Raw genomic sequence first — 16,778 nt, forward strand, 5'->3', positions numbered from 1 at the left:
AAGTGCTCAGTAGTTATCAGCGGTGAAGCAACCCATTTCCTTGCAAGGGCGTCCGCTTTCTCGCTTACTTCTAGTCCTGCATACCTTAGAACCCAGCAAAGTGTAACTTTATTTTGCGCACCTAACCTCTTTAAGTGCTGCGACGCTGCCCGGCTATCTGACAGAATAGCTATGTTCTTGTTTTTGCAAACTTGTTCAGGTCGAACTGAGTGCATCTCTCAATTGCGTCTTCAGCCTGTTAGTTGCCATGGGTTATGAGTATAACGAACACCCCTGCCAACGTACCTTCTTGTGTTCTAGATACATCAGTGCACCAGTAGATGGTGCTTTTGGTAATTAATTAATATTTAAAATCCATTTTCTATGGTCTTTGCAAATAAAGGTTGTTTTTACCGATCATGGCAGGAACCACGTCAGACCAAAAGGTGCCATTTGTTTGTATAAATATTTACTTTTTACCGCCCAGAATAAAATAATAGCAGTTTATTAAAATTATTGACATGGTGAATGACCAAAATTTGCCATTCTGTTTGTATTTCGATTGTAAGGTTTCCGGCTCATTTGATCCGTCGCGTCGGGTCTCGTGGTTTGCTCAAATTTTGCATTCTATCTGTAGTCGACACTGACAGCGCAGACATCCAATCATTTATTTTTCCCAGGTGAATATTCGACTAATCTGGTCCTCGCGGTTTTCTTCTAACCACGTTATACGAATACAACAAACCAACCAGCCCTACTCGTATATTCCAAGCTAGCGATTTTGGTTTCAAATCATACCCACCGACTTTTAACTGAGAATGAAATAAAAAAGTATAAAAATCTGTAAAGTGGTTTGGCCTTTCTTCCTCGGCACTCAATGAATAGTTGGATATTAAGCTACTCTGTAAGACTGGAATGACTTCACCTACTACTAACTGGCTCTATTTGTCCCAGATAGTAGAAGCTTGCTTTGGCTCTTAATAGAGAGCGTGTAGGCATGCCACTGACTTTAAGGAAGTTTCTTGAGCAGCAAGTTTCGGTGTCCCCTTTTTCGCTTTTTTGAGAACGTGGTTTTTTTTATTGTACATAAATCTGCTTAATGTATTTTGTTTTGGCTGATGGTGAAATCGTTACCATCGCCTCTCCAACAATGTGTGTGTAACATTTACGAAAATTCCCCATCGATTCTAATTTATATTAAATTATTCTTATTGTGTTTAGGTCGATGGAGGAATAACAAGTACTTCACCGACTAAACTGAGTGAGTGATGTACATCCATAGGTGGGAATGTATTTATTTATGCGACTGTATTATAAAAGTTAGTTTTAAGTCATATTATAGTTTGCAAATGTGGGCTGAAATTACCTAATCGAAAGCCCCCGTTGGGTGGGAAGCGACGATCTCCGGGGCATAGGGCTTAAGGGAAATATTAGCGACCCAGCCACACAAGAGGATAGGTGGACTCCCCTGAGCTATAGATCCTAGGATCAGCACACCGGGAAGGGACAACCCTTTGGGATGAATGTCCTTATAAGTTCCGGCAAATTAATGAGTTAAGTCCCATCACCGTATAAAATTAATTGCATATGCCAAGTCAGGTGTATTTGCTTATTTCATTCGCTTTGAAAATTCACTGATGCATTCATCAACTTTAGCTGTCGTGAACTTTTTCATACAGATTTCCTCTCTTAGTTTTCTGATAGAAAGTTTTGAAATTCACCGTTGGGAAAATAAAACCGTCAGCTGGCGGTCCTTCGCCGGTTCTAAAATTAAAAACTGGCCGATTCGCGTGAGGCCGGCGTAACTTTTCGAGGCCGCACGTGGAAGTGAATATTTAGCCGGCACGCACTAAAACACTTATGATGAATTACGATGTGTAAAGTCCAAGATTTATCACGGAGATTATCTTTCTTTGCCCTGGCTATCTCAATAGCCGATAGGGTGATGGGGATATTCATTTATTCAAGGGGGTTCACCTTGAAATTTTTAAATGTTGCCTAACGAAGGGTGGTCTGTATGGAATTGCAAATGCGAGGGTTAAGAAATAAACCACGCTGACGTCTAAAACTAGCAACATAATTCAATAGTTAATAGTTCAAAAGTATAAGTCCATTTGAAGAATGAAAATAATAACGATAAAGTTAAAATTTTGCCAATTTATTTAAAACAAGTTCAACCCCACTTCAAATAATTACTGTTTTTTGTCTCGGAAAAGGAAAATGTTTGGACTTTGACGTAGAATCATTTCGAGCGATATCAAATTACATCGGAAAATAAAACGAAATGAACTGTCACTGAGGGGAGAGAGATTAATGATGGATAAATTACACTGGCAAAGCCGTTTTCCATTTGAATCGTTCGGCCTGACCAACGTACTCAAAAATAATATCAGCTCATGATTTATGGATCGAGTGAGAAATAAAGCGCTGGTTGTTTAAGTACCCTTCACCTAATCGGTGCCGAAGGGAACCCACACACTAACAAAAAATCTGTATAAAATAAAATCAACTTTTAATGACTTTATGTTTTTACATATTAGGTACTACGTAGGTATATATCATGTTTTTTGGGGGAGGGCAACGGGAAAGAAAATGCCAGGGGTATAGGTGGGATGGAACCCACGAACGCGGGGACTACGAGTCGAGTCTTTCACTTTAGCAATTTGGCAGTACCCAAAGTTAAATTTAATTAATTAAAAGCCATCTCAATATTGCTCAAGAAACTGGAAGTTTAGTTAATGAAGGAATAAACTTGCAAAAAGACAGTTGTCACCAATTCCTCTCGCAAAACTAAAGTCATCAATCTATATTGTTCGACGTACTGTGGACATTAAGACATAGTCTATTTGTTTTTGTTTAATGCTGTACAAACAAAGACAAAATTCAAGTCGATCTTTATAAGTATGAAATGTATCATAACTAAGAAAAAGAAAAAGCTCTATGTTATAGGCTTATCATGAAGTACTTGTTTTACCTCGAATATTAAATAATTAATCGTACCCACCAATCGATCAAAGATGAAACAAGGAGTAAGTGCTGGGATAAAAGGGCCGAATTATACCCAAGCAAAACGTGTTTTGTACAAGAATTGCACAAAAATTACTAAAGAAAAATATGATACGTGAACAGATTAACATATTCTCAGATATCTAGTTATTCATAAAGGCACTAAAAGCCTATGCTTTCAACTCCAAACTTATCTGGGAGTGCTTAAATTGTCTAATAATTCTGGAGGAAAAACAAGATTACATTAATGTGGGTTCCTGGACATGAAGCGTAGAAGGAAATGAATAGGTTTAACCATCTAGCCAAAAAAAGGTACAACCCTCTCATCCTGGGATGAGAACTAATACTGTCACCATAATGTGTGCTTAGGTCGGACTGGAAAAATGGCTTGAGAAAGAAAAAATCAATCACTGGATAGGTATGATATCAACTATGAGATTTATAAATCTTTAAAAGCAAGCGAAGGACCTTCTCACTCTCAGCAGGCAGAATTTTAGGTAATTTATAGAATTACCTCTATACCGGCTACTGCCCTCTTAAGTATCATCTAAAGCATATGAGTAAAGCTGAGACGAAAACATGACGACTGGTCATGAGAACCAGAGATATCGACACATATCCTTTGTACTGCCACTTCGGTAAGGCAAACATCAAAATAGGTGCGCGAAGAGGCACAAGGAACCTAGTCTTATAAGAAAAACTGCCCTTTCCAAAGTATGCCTATAATTTACAGGGGTTCGACAATAGATCTATTTAGGCGGTAGTGAATTTTTATAATTCTTAATCAAGTTCCCAACATATTAAAAAAATAGTAAATTATTCTCTGCAATTTGTGACCACGTAATTGACACTTCGGCCTGTTATATATAAATTTAAAACACAAACCATTACAAATCAAGAACTTATTTACTTGATTTAAGCCCCGATCGCGTGACAATAAATGGATCCTGATTGCTGTTTTGTCAACAGATATAGATGGCAAAATTATATTTTTATTTGTGACACATTGTGACATTTCACTAATAATGCTTAGATGTTAGTTCTTGACTTTTTTTCACAAAGTTCCCCCCCTAAGTAGAAGAGGGTTATTTTGTATTTTTGTTGAAAATGGTCTTTTGAAATTATGATCGTTATAAAAAGCACCTAGTTTTCCTTTGTTGTTATTTAAAAATAGTTAGGTATTTATTTGACTTCTCGAAATATTAATTAAAAATATTAATATGGGTAACGCTTCGGGGCTTAAAAAAATAATACATATAAATGCAATCATAAACAAAAGTTTTGTTTTAATTTAATATATTTATTAGGATCTGCAACCTTATATGCATTTTATAACGAGTTAGTTTGGCATTGATCATGTGTCGCGATGGGGGTTAAAAAAACTTATTGTTATCCCAACTATAAGCGAGGCTTCTCCTCGTTTAGTAGGTCGCGAGGCCATTTTTCGGTCGTCTGGTGGGATTATAAAGGCGATTTCTGGATTGGGCAATTCGATGGGGGTGGAGTAGAGTTTGGTGTGGAATGTAGAAAATGTTTTGGCGGTTATTTTTTTGCAAGGAAGGGATTTTGAGGTCATTGTGAAGAGTGATGTTGAGACGTAGTTAGTGTGGCTATGGTTCTAAATTTGGATTGGAAGGATTGTATTCTTTGAATGTTGGAATTTTTGCGGTGTTCCACAGTTCTAGCATATATCTCTAGATTGGTTTTAATATTGTCTTGTAGATTGTAAATTTTTGTTGTTGAAACGGGATGAAGTTGGGATATGTGCTTTTAGGGGAAGTCCATATACCCTGAGCTACTCCCGCTCCCAGAGGGTAATAGTCGGAGTAGGCCGATCCTTGTACTCTTAGAAAAGGAAGGATTACTGTGAGGTTCGAAATATTTTTTATTGTTATCTAGCTTATCCACTTGAAAAATTATCATTATTTCCAGTTCCTTGTTTTCCTTGGATGTTTGATTTAATCATATTTAAGTATTTAATTGAACTTCTCCAACAATTAATTGATTTTGGCCATACATTTCGGGCTTAAAAAAATAATTAATGTATTTAAAAGAAATCGTGTATGAAAGGTAGGGCTATGAGGTCCAGGACATTTGTTAATGTTTTCTTTGCGTAAGGTTTGAATTCTTCAAAAGGATTCGTCTTCTTTTAATTTTGACATTTTCAGTCATTTTAACATTTAGTTGTAATAAGGTCTTATGTTTAAAGTGGAACCTGAGACACAAAATGCATAGCCAAAAATAAACTAATTAAAGATCGGACAAGTTAAACGAAACGTTAGGTGTAAATTATATGTGTAACTGTACAGATGACCTTATTTTTGTCTTATAATTGTTTCTGTTCATAAATCCGTAAATAATTTCCTGTTGACTTCATTCTATAATTTTTTGTCATTTGTATTATTCTAAGCGGTATTTAATGCAGATGAACCTAACCTGGTGAAGAATTCTTCAGAAGAAACGTACATTAGATTCTAAAAATTTTACTGCATCTTTTGGCTGCTTAGATAAACAATTTGGTGATTTCAAAGGCTTTCATGGGCTTTCATAATCGCGTATATGATAATTACATCAATTAAACGTTACTCTATAGCTTTCAGAACATATTTAATAATTATCGAACATATTCAGCTACTAATCAAAGATAGCTAGAAATAAATTAATGTAGAATACCATTCGAAGGTTTGACAAGTGCGAAAGCGAGGTGACAACGAATATGGCGGGTTGGGCAAAATTGAGCTGCTAACACGATTGTTATCATCATATCACCGTGGATGACAGATCATACAAATGACCGTCTAAATATACAAACCATTTTGACCAGCTGAAACGTCTACCTTCCGACGTCGGACCTAGGGGAAAAAAACTCGAAGGGACTGACAAGCCTGTGAAAACTAAAATTGTTCGATCGATATCTCTACGGTGAAAGTTTATCGCTTTTTCGTTTGTAAGACAAGAACAATAAGATTATATGTTTGAAATGACACTGACTGTGTACGGTAGCTATGAAGATGATGACCAGAGGATGGAGGACTGCCTGCATTCCCATCCCTGTGTTCCCATAGTCACTCCCCGCCTCCTCCCACCATCACTATCTGAAACAGACAAAAACACTCATTAATTAAATTGTTTAAAAAATTGGTATTAACAGCAGTCGAGGTCTCGTTCGAAGTTTGACGATTGATTTACATTCACGTTGGCAGATTTACGAGACCTGAGCCTGAAAAATAGGTTTTTGAAAAAGAAAAACTGTTTCGAACAATAAATCAGGGAACAATCCGAATATGTGGCTCTTTTTGTTTGAATCATTGCTTGGCTGTAGTGGTTGCGATAGCGTGGAACAACCTCGTTCCGACGACGTTTTATGGCCTGGGTTGAAGTCTCATTTGAACAATCATAGTAATTGGTAAAATCGGACCTAATTTTTTTACTTTAAGAGAAACCCTCTATAATCCACTTGACAACGCCAGCGATAAACAACTTCAAATCGCTGTTTTTGTCCCAGTCAACGCAATTACCGACTCAATCGGTTATGGAGTTTGTTTTCAGCTTACCCGACCATTCCATATCTTAATGTTCGCCATTTTTCTCAAAGCCCTTTAAGACAGAAATATATTAAATAAATAAGGCTTAAAGTGGCCTGTTTGATAAAAAAATTGATATTTTACTATTTTTGACGAATTTCATCATCATTTTTCAACAACCATGGTTAGGGATAGGGATATATGAGGCGGCCACTAGGCCTTCCGAAATTCGATCAGACTAAGTCTATTGTGCTCTTCTATGTATCTTTTTTTTTTTGTTTTTACAGCTCACTGGCCTTCATCAGGTTGACCTCAACCTCCATAGCCTTGGTGTAGGATCTTGCGGCTTTTCCTCTCCTAGTTGAAAGAATCTGCACCTGCATATACCCTCTTCTTCATGGCAGTACTTTGTGTTCTTTCTGTCTGTATTTCTATCTAGTGCATGGGCCTGTTTAAGTCCTACGAGAATCCTGGTTCTGTTGTCGTTTACCTTTACTTTTAGTTTACGTTACCTTCCCGTAATTTCTTTGAAAGTCTTGCCTTTGTCCAATGGCTCTATGAATGTGCCAATACCCGAAGTGGTCAACTCTCGAGCTCTGCCGATAATTTATTAAAAATTATACAATTTGATTTGCCGGTGGACTGCGAGAGGTTTTAGGCTCAATTATGTACACTTGTTCACATATGTACATACATGTGCAAATTTGAGTTTATGTAAATCAGCAATCAGCAAACAACATACTTCAACGTTCACGCTAATAATTACATCCGCTCAAATTAAACATTTTATTTCAGCCAACATTAGAATGGGCTCCCTATTTGCAGATATTGAGTATACATAAGTATCAAATGAACTTTTTATTAAATTCACTATTGTCTTTTAAAAATTGTTTGAAGCCGCGAGCAGGCCACAGCTCATCACTTTGTCACTACGCTTCGCACTACGTCAGCCCTGTGGAGCCATTTTTGGATGTATCCTTTTTTGTGGGAAGGTGATAGACCACAATAGGGTTCAGAGCCTCATAATGGTTACGTTTCTGGCAAATATGTCCACTTTCTCATTGTATCTATGTTCCGAATGCGCAGGGAGTCATGCAAGAGTCAGGCCATTGATGTATTGATTTCTACCAGGGTTTCCACACAATTCCATACTCTTTTTGCCTTTATACCCATGTGAGGATAAGGCCTCAAGGGGCCTTCATGACTGTAAGAGAAAATAGCAATCGTCCTGGAACGTGCTCATATTTTTATTTTTTAGGCGAAGTGTTCGATTGCTATGATTTCACGACCTTGTGTATTTACCGAAGTTTAAAGTTAGCTGTGGACTTATGGCAACGAACGCTGGTGGGCAACTAAGCATTCCAACTCCAATACTACTAAAAGTCCTACGATAAATAGTTAACCTTCCTTATTATGTATTATTATGTACTTTGCCCTACGCCGAGAACTTAATGTTCCCTTTCTTCCAGAAGTAGCGAAAAGCTATTACAAAAAATTCCATCAATCGCTTTTCATATATCCCAATGCCTGCCAGACAGCTCAATTCCTCTATCACCCCAGATAATCCTCCCTGTCGACAAATGCCGGTGGCCACTTGATGTCCACATAGCGACGAAGAAAATTAAAAAAATGGTCAATATTTATTTCGTGTAAAGGAGGCTCACCACTGGGTGAGTTCTCCTCACATGTTTTTCATGTCAATTTTGTTCATACAGGATTTTTACTATTGTAATTGTTTTTCAAAGTAAAAATCAATAAAAAAAAGTTATTTTCGTTTTTGATCCACGAGCTTCACCCCGTCGTTTTAGGGGCGGGAGAACGAGCGAGAAACTGTCGTGTAAACGGCGAGACCGAGTGCGGGCCGAGGCGCGTTTTTGTGTACCGGCCTCTTCGTAATGACACTCGACGCAATAAGCCGGATTACGACAATAATACGGATTTACGGCCCTGTAAAAAGGCCGGGTAGAGTAAAGTTTCCAAGATGCGTAGGGAAGGGGAACAGGGACGGGGAACCTCTCAAAAGGATGAGGACAAACTGGGGGTAACTGTGATTCACGCCCTTCTTTTCAGAATGAATGGAAGGGCAAAGAATTAATGAGCGAAAAATATTAGTCCCTACAATTTGACTGTTTTTTTTTCTTTTTTTAAAATAGAATTATTGTCATATTGACTGCCAAAATATATAGCAGTGGGTATATTTACAGTCAAAGCAACGAACATAATTATCTTTTATTATTATGCAAAGAATAGTTTTATTGAAAAATTAGTGTCACAAGCGGCCTATATATTAGCTGTGTCTAGAGGAGAGACCATAGCTCAAATGGTAAAAGAGCCGGGTTCAAGTCCTGCACGGGACACTAATTTTTCAACTCTACTTTACATTGTATAATAATTAAAGTAATTAGTTTGATTAATTGAACCAAATAAAAACATATAGTTCATTTAGTTGATAACTATTTTGTCTTTCAGTTGATATAATAACAAAGACGTGTTAGTGTTAAGAAGTCAAAGACCTTTTTTTTAACAAGTTCCGCTGAGTTTAGAACAGCTGATCTTCATCCAAATCTTCATAATTAAAAAATAGAAGTATATAAGTATGGAATTCTTTGAAAAATTAATAATAATAATCGAACTTTAAAAATGCCAGCAGAGCATCTTCCTCCAATCCATTATCGACAGGAAAGGCTTGTTATCGAGTAAATGTTGGTTTTTGCAAAAACAATTGGTAACGTCTAAAAGGGTTTGAAATAAAGTGCAAAATGATAAATATCAGCTTTGTAGAAAAAAAAACGCATTTTAAAATGGAGTGGGAGCCTCTCCTGCTTTTTTCGACAGGATTTCCAGTCGTCCCGACTACTTGACCTTTCGCTCTTGTTCAAACGAATCGAGAAGCGGGGTTTTGGTAAAGGGGTTGGGCGAAAGGGGGTTCAACAGCACTTTGAGAAGAGAGGGCAACTTATTGGAAATACATTTGCCCGTGACGAGGGTAAAGGGCGCCGGCAGAGGAGTAGGCGTCGCGGTGAAAATGCTTTTTTGACAAAACTCTCAGAAACGTCCGGACTTAAATGAAATCGCTACCCATTTGACTTTTGCGACACTTATCAAATGGATTTCACTAAATGATAAGTGATGGGTGTTTATTTTTATCGGACTTCTAACGCTTACAGAAGAGTCTGATAGGATTTCCTCTTTTTCGTAAGGACTTCCTTTGTTTATGGATTTTATTGATAGAAAATTAGCATATAAAACTGGATCGTTTTTTAGCAATCCCATTTCCTTTTATAAGTAGGTGAACGGTATTAACCTTTATTTTTTTCATCTTTTTCCCAAAAGATTTTGAAATCCGTGATTCTCAACACTACTCATGTCTTAATCGATGATGGCATATCGCCAAAACGTACCACAGAAAGGAAATCAGCGAGGCCAGGCGGCCGACGCACTATTATCGATACTTCAATAATATCATCGGGCGACTACAAAGTTTTTAAATACAGAACGGAGGTTTTATTGAACACAGAAAACTAATCTTCACATTGCAAAAGACATCCATGTTTTGACAGGAAATACGATCAAAATTGATAATTTTTTCTTCGTTCTGGTAGTTCGGTGTTTAAACTAATTTGTACACCACCACATCTTTGTTTAACATATTAAAATATTAATTGACTGGAGATGAACAGTCGTTAGTTCTATTACTAAGGACGATAGCTGCACACATTATGTTACAAGACTAGAGGAACGTAACTCATTCTTTGTTACAACAACCAGGGGAAATTAATGTAGATAATGAAAATGATTTATCAGTTTTTGAATTGATAGCTATTGCTATACTGTTGATACAATACCAAAACAGCAAATAAACTTCAAGCAAATCTGCAATTTTATTGGACTAATAACTATAGCTCCTCATTTTAAGTTTAAAAATCAGAGGAACAGAATTTCCTGATAATTAGATACGCGTAGTTGCAAGATCAGCTGAATTTATTATAGACAATGAAAAAAGTTGATTTATTTTTGTAAAGGTATAGGCTGGAACTATTTATGGTTGTTATAAGGCCAAAAAAAGATTGAACATGACCTTCAATGTTTTCTAAAAATGATTTTTCGGAAATCGTGAGATGCGGTTTGGTGTGACATAGGTTATAGAAAAACATCATCCCTGAAAATGATCTCAATAAAGATCGAAACGTTGACACGATAAAGGAAAGGCTTTTCTAAAACCTATGTCACCACTACCGCATCTCACGATTTCCGGATGATCATCGACTAACGGCCACTAATCATCACAACACGTTTTCTAAAACTTAATTAAGGCTAAATATCGGTGGAAGACCAAAGGAACATAGCAATCGCAGTTGTAAATGAAAAATATTTTTAACTATTTTATTATAGTAATAACGATAGCTGCCCACTGGATTTATTCGTGGTGAAAATAACCGTCATGTCACAAAGGATTCATCCTGCCATTGTGCATTAGAATATTAATAATAAATTCGAAATAAAAGTCAAAAATAAAAACTAAATTTAGCGGTATTTATTATGTCGACAGATGGTTTGTTTTGGACCGCTTATTTTCATCAATGGTTTTAGGTGAAAAGCTTAAAAAGTCTGTTTACCCGATCTTGCACCCTAATTTTTACGGTAAAGATATTAATTGACCTTCGGACCTCGGTGTAAAAACAGAATAACATTTTGTTTGCCCGTGGAGCGACTTAGGACATTTTCTCCATTAATGACTAAAGATGCCGAAAGCCGAGTGAAAATGCTAAATAAAAAACGAAAATATAAAAAGACGGGCTTATACTTAAAAGGGGCTAAAATGGTTTTACTTTAAGATGCCGGAGGGCGAGCTTATGATTAAAGAGGCCGCAAAATGCTCAAAAGTGCAATTATTCAGGGGGTCGACGAGGCGGACTCCCTTTAAAAGAAACAAAGGCGAAAAAGAAAGTTTCTTAATTTTAAATTACACCCCTTAACGTGTGTGTTCCCGCGTATGTGATACCAATAAAAATAACAAAAAAACTAATTTAACAATCAAATTGGAATCATGAAATAAACCTAAATGAAACATCTTTCAAGTCGCAGCAGTTGGCTTGTTTACTCATAAAATCAAGCACGAGCCTTTAATGGCCTTCGGATGTCCAATTGTTACTGTTGGCAATCAACTAATGGCCCTCCTTCTGATTTTCATCCTAGAAATCCCCTTCTTAGATCAAGTTTTACAACTCGATTTCTATCTTAATCCCTTAATTTATGGTTGGAAGGAGGTAAAAGGACGGCGAAATTAGTCTATTCAAGAAAGCAATAATCATAAGTTTCCTTCCTTGAGTTGACTTTTTTTACTACCAAATTAGAGTTATATTGACGTTTGTATTGAATAAAACGCTTTCTTATCTTTCAAGTTCTACGGATTTTCTTTAGTCTATCATAGCTGCATTTTCTAGTTTTTCGCAGTTTTAAAATTTTAATTCGATGTTCATATTGTGTATTGGCTTAGTATGATCCCACGTGATATTCAGCGAATTTAGACTGAACTGATTCAGAAGTTAATTTATTTAAAAAATATTCGAACGTGGAAGTAAATCAACAACAGCTCATAATGGACCGACAATAATCGTAAACTGATTAAATAACTAGTATAAAATTACATACTGTGCTTAGTATTAATCCATGAGACACTTACAAAGATTTAGGACAGATTTCAAAAAGTCTTGATGACAGCAAATGTAACTGCAGATTGATCAGCACTCATAAAAATGCAAGTAAGATTGAAACATATTCATAAGGTTACATATTGTGTATAGTGTTGGCCTCGGGAATTGACCCGAAATGAAATCGACTATAAGTGCAGATTGATTAACTACAGCTCATAATGAAAAGCAATTAATTATAAATGATCGTTCAAATTTCATATTGGGATTAGAATAATCCCATGCGATACTTGCCTAAAGTTAGAACATATTTGATAAAGTCTCGAACTGACTTGGCAGAAAATCAAGTATAACAGCAGATGGATATATGACAAATAAGTGAGAATTACTAATAACATTACATATAAGAAAGAATATTGGGCTTTTAATGATCCCATGCGACACCTCGGCGAAGTTGGAAAATATTTTAGAAAGTTTTGAATTGGGTGGGTTAATTTGGAGGGAAATCGAGTATAATTACAGTTAGATAAACAAGAACTGTAAATGAAAGCCACTAATTTTAAACTACGAATAAAATTTCATGTGCAGAATATTGGGTTTAGATCAATGACCCCACGCGTCACTTCAGCGAATAAGGGCAGTTTTGAAAACTTCTTGAATTATTCAATAGAAAATGGAGTATAACAGCAGATAGAAAGCAATAGCTGCTTCAAATACATATAATTCAAAGCTTACAAAGTGAAAAATCAGATCAAAAAAATGTTGTGGAAAGAAACATGTAAATAGTATATGATCATAAAGTAAATGGTCATGAAGACAACTCTCGACTGATTTTATAGACGATATTAGGCATATAATGAACCCTGGCAGTACTCAAGGGAGAAATTCCAGGTGATTGGTTAAAAAGTAAGCTGTTTGCCTGTTACCAACAACTTTACACAAGTCTCATAAATGGTGTTTTGAATCAATTTATCAATTTTTATGTATAAAAAATATTTTTTTAATCCTTGTTTTTTAAAATTAATTGGTACCATGTAGGTTTAGAGGTTTATCGCCTTCGCGTGTCACATGTGAGAATTTATTTTTCTCCTTAGCGTTGGAATATCATACTTTTCTTCCCCTCGATAGGGCCTTAATTATCGAGCGTGTTCGTTATTGTCCTTTTACTGTAGGTTTTTTCCCCCCGACGGTGAGTTATGAAAGAACGGTTTGATTATCCGCCTAATACCAGAGCGTTAAGTAAACGGGGCGAGAAGTACAAACAAACTGGATAAAACGCCCTTTCCCCCGAGCGAATTGTCCGCTTTGGAAAGAAAATATGTGGAAATGCGGACAAAGCTATTTGCTTTGCATATGGTAGCGCGTTAATTCCCGAACGGTAAACAGTGGGAAGAGCTCAAAGGTGACTTAACGATGAAAATACACGCGATGCCCGGGTCGACCGGCTATCTTTTTTCATCACCATTACAAAAACTAACACTCACAAACGTTATTTTCTTTTTTACATTTAAACATCCCACTTCCAATCCTAAACTTAAAAAAATCTGCATAATATATATTTTCAATTTATTATCCTTATCGATCGTTGTTTCTGCATGTCAGAGTAACATCAATTTTCCATGTTCATAGAGAATTCATAATATTAAATAACACGGTTTTAACAAAACTCTCTCTATATATAGAGAGAGCAATATATATATATATTGTTTCAATCGCTAACCCTTTTTTTTAAACGTGGGACAAGACGCAATTTCAGAAAAACTCATTTGTTTCTAGTTTTCAGGTAAGGAAGTTTTGGAATGGTTTACACGCTATCTGAAATGTAAAAAGCGTGATTTACAAAAAATAATGCCACTCAACCTGGCTATTTTTAAAGGGTTATCGTGAGAAGATACAGTTTTTGGCAAGGAGACACGGTTTCCACTCATTCGCCACATATGTAAGCCAATCAGATAACATTCCAACGATTTTTTTCCCTCTTCCAATCACAATTATTCTTATTTCATCCACTGGATATTAATCAAAATTTAAAACAAATGATGGAAAATTAATGTAGTGTGTATTATTAGTTGTCCATGCCATAAACTCACTAGGGTGCACTAAGGGTATGTACAGTTTTCTTATTTCTATCTACCAGAATTTTTCGGTTCCAACAGTTATAGAAAATAGCTGCCATTTACTTTGCATGGATCAGCGTGCGACTTGTTTGCACTGCGAGTGCATCCAAGCAAGCGATGCCGTGCGATCTCATATAATGACTTGAACGAAGTATTTATTACACCTACCACTATTGGAATGATATAAACAAGAAGAACCCAGGAAAAGCTCATACAGACTCCTAAAATAAATAATTTGGATGATCACTTAACATTTTGAATATGCAGTAATAATAAAAAAATTAGACACCCATTCCTAGAAATGGGTTCTAGTTACATGATCCCGGAAACATCCTTTGCAACTAAAAATGAGATGAACAAATCAGGAAAAAACCAAATACGATTATATATTATACTTATGAGATGATTATTATACTTATAATATGATTATATATTATACTTATTCCAAAACCCTTCAGGATCGGGGACAAGTATATTATGTGCAATGAAATCAAACTTATTAGGAAAGTACAGCCATTCAAGTTAAATACATACAAACGATAGTCCTGCAATAGGAAGTTTAGAAAATCAACCCTAACAACATTATCACGTAAAAAGCTACATAGTCAATGAATGCATCCAAAATTTCTAAAATCTGGGAAAACAATAACTTGAAAAAACCTGGGTTCCAGGGTATTATGAAATTCTGATAAACTAAACGGAGGATCTGCAAGACCATTTAAAAGCCCATAGCCTATAAAAGTTCATTGGGATAACAAGATAGAATTCTCCATCTCGGAATGGGCCAATAAAAAACAAACAAACAAAACAAAACAAAACAGAGCGTTATAATAAATTAAAGAACTCTCTCCGAAACTGGCAAAAATTCCTACAGTTGGCCAGGGAAACTCAGGGTAACTAACACGCATCCCTCAATAAAGACATAACCTAGAAGTCCCAAGAAGACACGGACAAAAGATCTACAACAATGACAGTCAATGTTCTCGAAATACGACTTATCTCAGTCCCTTTTGTTAATCTTAACCTTATTAAAAGAAGGATCAACTAAGGACCTAGGAAAAGAACAATAAGCGAAAAGCCTGCGAGCATACTAAACCTTCCTGGTATCCATCTCATCACCATTATCATCATACCTACTTCGTGATAATCTATAGTATAGGTACGTTTATACAAGACTGTTTTGGTTGACTCTTATCCCTGGTTATGTCCTTTTTGTGACAGTTAAAATTTTGGAAAAGGATTCCCGGACTTATGGACGTGGTAGATTATCAATATTTTAGAAACACAATCAACGCTGGCTCACAATGTGAGGTCTCGGACCATTCGTTTGTGGCGGTGGGCGGGTTCTCAGGATAGGAAAGTGTACATAAACCTTGGGCTATACGGTCAGGATGGATTAAAAGCTTGGTTTGGAACTTTTGGAAGAGGGGAAAGAGAGCTTTGACAATTTGTCTGAGGACTTCTGATTGGAAAAATTGGATGCCTGGAATTTGAATGGATTGACCCCACAGTTCCGTATGTCCAAAGTAGCGGTAACGTCTTGTATAAAGTTGAGTTTTGACAGTCAAACAGATTTCAATCTTAAGTCTTCTTTTCTTAGGTCTCTTAAATCGTTTGTAGAGATTCCATGCCAGTGTGCTGTCTAAGTATTAGTATTTGACTAGGATGTAAGTGGGTACCTCCTTTGCTGATATACATTGGAGGACAAGATTGTTTTTACAATATAAAATAAGGTAAAATTATTTATCGGGTAGTATTGTTAAAATAAAGGCTAATTATTGTCAAGCGTTGTCGGCCATATAATAAAAAAACTCGTAATACATATTTACCATAGGCATTAAAATGTAGATGTTTAGAGATAAAACGCAACATATAAATTTACAGAACGCAGAATCTAAAATTGCTCGATTATCACAGAAAGCAAGCGGCTAATTTTTCAACCAATTTATTCCCCATCGTCCGTGAACTATAATAATAGAAATCCCTTTGTTCTCAATCCAATGTTATGTGAAGACAAATTGAAAGGGAGTTATTGTTTTTTAATTAACAGAGGGAGCAGCTGTCTTAGGTTCTGCTTCCGCCAGCTGCCGTGGATTATTACAGGTCACATTACACGTTTTGACAACCACAAAAACCCAAATCCAGTGGGGAAAGGGAATACAAGATTTGTACTTAAAAATTGCCGTGTGTCAACCTAAAGGTTTTTCAAAGTCAATACTTCAGGTATGACAGATCCTCAAGGGAAGATAGCTGATTTTAATCGAACAATTAAATCAGTTGAGGTTTTCGTTTAATGAACCCCTCAGGGCAAATAACACTGTGACCAATAATAATTTATCTAATGATCAATTTTCGCCTTTCTCACGGAGTTCGCCTTGGTTATCTTATTATAAATAAATATGACGATCTTTCTTTTCCCAAATTTCTACGAGCACCCTTTCAAATTTATAATTGTTCGTTCTTGTCAAAATTTACAGATTCTGTTGAACAAAATGTCAATA

General features: G+C 36.1%; 1 protein-coding gene across 1 annotated transcript in view; it reads right to left on the reverse strand.

The window, feature by feature from the left end:
• Positions 1–16,778, reverse strand: part of LOC106665528 (protein turtle) — a 284,176-nt gene that overhangs the window by 45,105 nt on the left and 222,293 nt on the right. Inside the window, exon 4 of the mRNA XM_014391999.2 lies at positions 5,977–6,080. Within this exon, the coding sequence (XP_014247485.1) occupies positions 5,977–6,034 (58 nt within the window). The 5' untranslated portion in view covers positions 6,035–6,080. The remainder of the gene's footprint in view (positions 1–5,976; positions 6,081–16,778) is intronic.

This window comes from Cimex lectularius, unplaced genomic scaffold (assembly GCF_000648675.2).
Source record: "Cimex lectularius strain Harlan isolate CLEC.00 unplaced genomic scaffold, Clec_2.1 scaffold296, whole genome shotgun sequence".
Taxonomy (NCBI): Eukaryota; Metazoa; Arthropoda; class Insecta; order Hemiptera; family Cimicidae; genus Cimex; species Cimex lectularius.